The following is a 6,799-nucleotide window of genomic DNA, read 5'->3' as shown; positions in this document are numbered from 1 at the left end:
TCCTGACGCCGGCCGGCAGCATTCCCCTCCACAGAGGCGTCAACGGCGGCGCGCAGGCCGGGCGCTCCCCCGCGAGGAGGTAACCTCGCTTCCCCGTCCGTGCCAGCCCGGGGGACCCGGCCAGCACACGCCTCCCGAGCCGTGCCGCGGCCGGTCACGTCAGGCCCGGCGCCCACCGCGGGGGGCACCTCCCCAGGTTGGCCGCCCGCGCCTCCCGCTCGCCCGGCTCCAACACCTTCACACCCCCACCAGGCCGCGGCCCGGCCACCGCCGCCCCTCCGCGACTCTGCCCTCCGCGCCCGGCCCGCCGCTGTCCCACAAGCCCCCGCGCGGCGGACAGCGCCCGGTGGGGTCAGCGGTCGCCGCCCGTCTCCCGGGTTACGAGAGAGGCCGCCACCGCCGCCCCGCGCGGCCCCCGCCAGCCCTCGCGAGCCGCAGCCCACCCGCCGGCCGCACTTCTCATTGGCTGCGCCGCCCCCGGGGGGGTGGGAGCACTTTGGCGGCTTTCGCCAATGGGGAAGCGGGACGGCGGAAGCGGAAGCGCTGCCAGCGGCTGCGGAGCCCTGCCGGTCCGGAGCGCCGCCGCCATGCCGGGCGCAGCCGAGCGCGGCTCGGAGCTGTCGGAGCAGATCGAGGCCTTCGTGGCGCGGCTGCGGGGCGGCGGGGAGCGGCCGCGCTCCGAGGACACGGCGCGGCAGACGCTGTCGCTGCTGCGGAAGATCATCGCGCACGGGCGATGGAGCCGGGCCGGTGAGGGGCGGGCGGCGGCGGGCAGGGCCCCGTGTGGCGGAGGGCGGACGCAGCGCTTCTCCCGGGCGCCTGCGCCTTCCCTGGCCCCGGGAGCAAGGCGGCGGCCGGGCCCGACGGCGGAGTGTGGGGGGCGCCCGGAAGCCGTCGGGCCGCGCTGCGGCAGGGCCCGGCTTCCCGGTCGCGGCCGGCGGGTGCGGAGGGAGCGGCGAGGCCGGGGCAGGCCCGGAGCAGTGCTGCTGACGCTGCGGCCCGGGGGAGCTGGGAGCTTCGCTAGCAGCTGCCGGTGGGTCTGCGTTCCCGGTTCTTGTCCTCCTGCACCTCGGCCCTTTAAAGCCAGCTGTGCTCACTGGTCGGTGTTGTGGCGTGAGGAGCTGCACGGGTCTCCCCCGCTCCAGCCGCCCGCTTTCCCCAGGGGGGTCAGTCCCGGCGTTGACCGTCCCAGCGGCAGGCAGTTGCCTCTGTCGCTAAACTTGCCACTTATGGTCTTCCATAAGTTTTGAGTCTGCCTTGCACCCAAGCGATCCGTACTGCAGAAAACCTGGTGGAACGAACTGCTCTGCGAGTGGCTTTCTGGTCGCATTGCTGCACTTGTTCTGTGTCGCGTTACTAGCGCCAGAGCCAGCCTCTGGCCGTAGGGCTGTTGTGGGGTGTGTTTGCTCTGGGCAGCGATAACCAAGGCCCTCCCCTCTTTCAGGGGAGCTCATGGATCTGATCCGGACGGAGGGCCAGAGGATGACGGCAGCCCAGCCATCCGAGACGACTGTGGGCAACATGGTGCGGCGAGTGCTGAAGGTCATTCGGGAGGAGTATGGCAGGTGAAGCGCCCCTCTCTTGCTGTCTGTACTCCTCCTAGGAGCCTAGAATAGCCCTCCCACGCAGTGTGTTCTGCTGCTTCTGTGAGACCCCTTTAGTTTCTATCACCCCGTTTTCCTACCGTTCCTAGGGGACCTACAGAGGGATTCCACGAGTTTAACACCAAAGGAAACCTGTCGTTTTCAGCATAGCTGGTGACATTTCCTCTAGGGAAACTCCACTTGGCGTATGTGTTGTGGGTGCATGAGAACAGTTTGTGCCCTGACCTCACGCTGTTCTCTACTTGTGTTCCCAGGAGGGTCCATCCTGCTGAGGCAGCAGCCTTGAGCCTGCTTCTCATCTGTGGGCTGCAGCGTTTGCACATGACTTAGGAAGACGCTTCCTGGCAGAGGTTCGGGTGCCTTTCTGCCAGAGGCAGCTAGGGAAGCTCTGTGGCGTGGTGTGGTGTGCCTCCGGCGTGTGGTTTTCCTTCCTCTCTGTTCACATCCAGGTGTGCTGCACTGTGGGGATGCCAGTCAGCCTGGCCATGCCCCTGTGCTCTCTCCCAAGGCTGAAGGGCTGCTTCTCTCCGCAGGCTTCACGGGCGCAGTGAGGAAAGCGACCAGCAAGAATCCCTGCACAAACTCCTGACTTCCGGAGGACTGAGCGAGGATTTCAGCACCCCTTATCCTCCCCTCAGAGCTAATGTTATTGAAGCTATTAATGAGCTGCTAATAGAACTAGGTATGGATGGGTCTGAACTGCCCCATGAGTGGAGCTTCTTATGGGATGGGACAGATGCTTCCCCCTCCTCTTAGGTGGAAAGAAAATAGCAAGGCTCTGGGAGGCTGAATCTGAAGGAACTAAGGAGCTGAAGTCCTGCTGTTCCCAGGACTTAAACTAAGCCCTCTTTGGCTTACAAGGAGATGGGTGGAACATTGCGGAGGGAACAGTATGGGAGGCTATTGGCCTGTGCTCTTGGTCTTCTGGGAAGTCTTGAGCTGAGTCCTCTGAAGAAGAGTATCAAAAATATGCCAAGGTTGGACTTAATCCCTATGCACGTATAACCTGGCCCTTGTCACAAAGCACTGTGATATGCTTTTCTTTTTCTGCGACCTTATGAGAGATGAGGCACCCAACTCTCCTTCTGAGGCGCAGGTTGTCCTGCCTCTCTTTTCTACGTGGTTCTAGTGCTGTTGAACTGTAAAACCGTTGAATTCTGTCACTAGTTGTTGTATGGGCATGGTGGTTATCTGGAGTAGTGCTGATACAATCTACTCCCCTCATGATGGAGTTTTCAATACAGGTTTTTCTATCTGTAGCTGGGGAGCACAGGGCATTTGGGGGCCAGCTTCTTGGTCCCTCTCCACTGGTAAAAAGAACAGGGAGAAAAGCTGCTCCTGCTTTACCAGTGCTCATAGCATTGCTTTAGTGAAAAATGACTTTGTTGGAGGACAGCCCTAGCAGCACAAGTGTTCCTTTTCCTGGCTGCTTTTCCACCCACGGCTTCCTTCTGTTACAGAGGGCACCACTGATAATATCGCTATGCAGGCGCTGGAGCACATCCACTCCAATGAGGTGATCATGACAATTGGCTACTCGCGCACAGTTGAGGCCTTCCTGAAGGAAGCTGCCCGCAAGCGGAAATTCCAGGTCATCGTGGCAGAGTGTGCGCCATTCTGCCAGGTGAGGCCCGAGCTGTCTGTCTGCTCCAGGTGCTGTGTTGTCCTGCGCATTCTGCTGAACTCTTGTCTCTGGAGGCAAGCTGAACATTACAGAAGTTCCTCTGCAGTGGAGAGATTGAAGACAGCTCATTCTCCTACCCAGTGTCCTTCAGTCGGAGGGCTGTATTTGTGTTCTATCACTTGGTATTTTTGTGGTTCAGACAAGAGTTGAGTGCTAATATCTCTGCAGCTGCATTGCAGGACCTATGTTGCAGGGGACCAATTGGATTCTCCCTCTTTTTAGGGTCATGAAATGGCTGTCCGACTGTCTAAAGAGAACATTGAAACTACTGTCATGAGTGATGCAGCTATTTTTGCTGTCATGTCTCGAGTCAACAAGGTAAGGAGAGCTCTGCTGGAGGAGGGAGTTCATAGCAGATTTCAAACCAGCTGCAGGTCCCAGCAGTGATGGATGTGTTTCTTCACTGAAAACTCAAAATTTTAATAGTCCCTATTTACAGCTGGGGTGGAGATTCAATATGGAACCCCAAGACAGTGTGATGACTAACTGCATGGTGATAGGTTTTTCTGCCTTAGTGGCTAACAGGCAGAACAGTTACAAAAAAAACAAGCCAGGAGAGCCTCAAAGGATTAACTTAATGTTTTTTTTAACAAGATGGAACAAACCCCAGCATTTCCAAAGGGGAGAAATTCCCCTTGTGTGGAACACAAGATGGGTGGTGAAGGGAATTGCCAAGGTGTGTCTTTTCAAACAGACCTGTTCTGTACTTTTATAGAGATGAAGACTTGGCACACCAAACCAAAAAAAAAGTACTTATAATAAAATCCAGCCACACCACTTCTTTTCTATATATTTTAAGCTCTTTATTCGTGTTTTACAGCAAGAGAATTGCTGCAGCCAGCAGTCAAGTTACTTGTACAAAGCTTACTTTGCAGGCTTGTAGAACAACAGGGAACACAGCCCAGTTTCTGCTTGGTGTTCCCTGCAGTAGAAGATACATTTGTCCTCTGAAGTTCTCTGTGCTGGCCTCACCATGCTGGAGTCAACTCTTGTTAGAGAGGAACGTCTCAGTGCAGAGTCACTGCCAGATGAAACAGGTCAGGCATCCAGCTGCCCTGTAACTCCAGCCTTTGGCTGGCTGGCTGTTCTGACAAACTCCTCCTCCAGCTCATCCGGCAGGGTCCAAGCCAGGAAGCATTTCTTCCCCAGTTTGCCGTGGAACATGCTATTTAATGCTGATTTGCCTTTTAAGGTCATCATTGGTACAAAGACAATCCTGGCCAATGGCGCCCTGATTGCTGTGAGTGGGACTCACACTCTGGCACTGGCAGCTAAACACCACTCCACTCCACTCATCGTGTGTGCCCCCATGTTCAAGCTTTCACCGCAGGTAAGTACAGCAGCTCTTCAGGACTGCACCTGCTTTACATAGAGATGGGGGCTGATTTTATGCTTGTGGAAGTTTAGGGTGGAGAGCACCATCTGTCCCAAGGTGTGGTTGGTAAATGAGCCGTCTCCCCCATCGAGTGTTGTTACTTCAGATAGGAGATCCTCACCCAAATCTGTCACACCTCAGGATCTCCTTGAAGCACCCTCCTCTGCCACATGTGCTGAGTAAGCAGTGCATTGGGTATAAGGATGTAGACCACTGCCTATGGGAGACTGACATCACTATACTTACTCTTCTTCAACCATAGTGGATTTCAATTTATATTGTTGAAAGATCCTGTGTACTGACAGAGGTAGATGGAGATGCTCTAAACTGTTTCTTACACTCAGCACTTTTTCATTATTGTCAGATGAAGTTGCAGACTGAGGAAGTCACTCTACTCCAGTTCCCTAGGCTTTGCAGAAGGGCAGCCAGGTTATAGAAGGTGCTAAAAGCTCTGAGGAAAAACCCTGCACCTGTAGATGTTACAGAGGTTCTAGGCACAGGCACTACGTAATTATTGTAAACAGATGTAGTATCACCTGGCAAGTCATCTTCCTCTGCTTTAGTTCCTTCCAGCACCCAGGATCTGTTTTCACTAGGCTAATGAGGTAGTCTCTTTTTTTTTCCTGACCTTCCTGTAATCTTTCTCATTCAGTTCCCTAATGAAGAAGATTCATTCTACAAGTTTGTGTCACCACAGGAAGTGCTGCCATTCACAGAAGGTACTGGTTCTTCACACAGGCTGGTCAAGCTGGTTCAGGCTATAATTTAAACTTTTTTTTAGTGGCTTACATAAAATTTAAACATAAGACTGTCCTGTAACCCAAGACAGAAAATCCTTTCCTGTTGTCTTAAGCAGAAAAAAGTGCTGGGAACCATCCTAATTTATACGTAACTTTCTATTACAGAAAAGACATAAAAAAGGATTTCCTTTGAACGCTATCTCTGTGCTTTTGCTTTTGCTCTGAAATAGTGTTTTATTATAGGATTGTGATAATGGTGCCAGGCAGGTGGTGGTTTCCTGTGGGACGGAGCAGATGCCCAACACCAAGGGCAGCTTCCTTTCCTTCCTACAACTCATGTTAACTTCTTGAAACTTTGTTATGTGATCAACTTGTTGAAATCCAGTATCTCTGCCATGGGCTTCCCACACAAGCACCATCTTCAGAAAGGTGTCAGCTCCCAAGCCCATTTTCAGATGGCTAAGTCTCTTTCAAAGCCCTGTTTCTATGTGACAAAGACTTTTTAAATGAAGATACCGGGTTTGGCAAAGGTTTTTTGATTTTGGCCTTCTGATTCTGGCCTTTTCTTTAAATAACAACTTTGGCAGCATCAGGATTCTTGTATTCTAATTACATACTGGCAGGTCTTTTGGCAATTAGTAAATCTACATCAGAGGGGATCTGGGGTTTTTATCAGTAAAAACTACCAAAAGGGAGTGCTGCCATTCATCCAAGACTGCTGTATACCTGTAATTCAATGACATCAGTGAGGAAGTTGGAAAGTATTCAGGATGTTTCAGTATTGACTTCAGGGTGGCATGTGCATAGCCAGTTTCTTCAGGGGCTCAGGAAGATGTGCAGAAGGCTAAATGTACTTTGAGTTGCTTTGTCTAATATTGCTGCTGTTCACTTTACAGGGGAGATCCTGGCAAAGATCAATGTTCACTGCCCAGTGTTTGACTACGTCCCTCCAGAGCTCATTACTCTCTTCATTTCTAACATTGGGGGTAATGCACCTTCCTACATCTACCGCCTCATGAGTGAGCTCTACCATCCAGATGACTATGAACTCTAATGCAGTGAAGCACGTCACTCTCCAGACTCTTCCTATCTTTCTCTTTAGAAAGATACAACAGCTAATTAAAGTGTACGTTGCAAGGACAAGTTGCTGTGGGGAATTTGCTCAGCAGTGTCTCTCCTACCCAAAAACAACAGAAGGCAGAGCTTTTGTACAGGTTTTGATTTCTCTGCTGTGTTAGAAGCCACATGGAGCTGCTAACCCACTTTGATTTTGAAACAGCAAGGCATATGTTTAACTCTGGGGCAGCTAAGCTATTAATTCAAAGTATGCTGCAATAAAGGCTGTTTACAGTGATCTCACTATTAAGCATGTTTTCCATATACACTTATTTTGTTT

General features: G+C 52.5%; 1 protein-coding gene across 2 annotated transcripts; it reads left to right on the top strand.

Moving 5' to 3' along the window:
- Positions 1-535: 535 nt before the first annotated feature.
- EIF2B2 (eukaryotic translation initiation factor 2B subunit beta) lies at positions 536-6,757 on the top strand. Of its 2 annotated transcripts, XM_069783856.1 has the most exons (8): positions 538-750; positions 1,445-1,565; positions 2,138-2,286; positions 3,065-3,228; positions 3,511-3,606; positions 4,481-4,618; positions 5,316-5,382; positions 6,300-6,757. In XM_069783856.1, the coding sequence occupies exons 1-8, from the start codon at positions 588-590 to the stop codon at positions 6,455-6,457; spliced, it is 1,056 nt and encodes a 351-aa protein (XP_069639957.1). In that variant the 5' UTR covers positions 538-587; the 3' UTR covers positions 6,458-6,757. The 2 variants fall into 2 exon arrangements, with proteins under 2 accessions (XP_069639958.1, XP_069639957.1); XM_069783857.1 differs by lacking the exon at positions 5,316-5,382 and having other exon boundaries at positions 536-750.
- Positions 6,758-6,799: the final 42 nt, after the last annotated feature.

The sequence above is a fragment of the Haliaeetus albicilla genome, chromosome 5 (assembly GCF_947461875.1).
Source record: "Haliaeetus albicilla chromosome 5, bHalAlb1.1, whole genome shotgun sequence".
Lineage (NCBI taxonomy): Eukaryota > Metazoa > Chordata > Aves > Accipitriformes > Accipitridae > Haliaeetus > Haliaeetus albicilla.
Note: the sequence above shows the minus strand (reverse complement) of the source record. Positions and strands in the feature narration are given on the sequence as shown.

What these genes read in the sequence shown, in the direction of transcription:
- EIF2B2 (XM_069783856.1), top strand. Translation starts at nt 588, where the DNA reads ATGCCGGGCGCAGCCGAGCGCGGCTCGGAGCTGTCGGAGCAGATCGAG. An exon ending in AGTGTGCGCCATTCTGCCAG is followed by an intron (nt 3,229 to 3,510) that starts GTGAGGCCCGAG and finishes CCCTCTTTTTAG; the next exon opens with GGTCATGAAATGGCTGTCCG. An exon ending in AGTGCTGCCATTCACAGAAG is followed by an intron (nt 5,383 to 6,299) that starts GTACTGGTTCTT and finishes TTCACTTTACAG; the next exon opens with GGGAGATCCTGGCAAAGATC.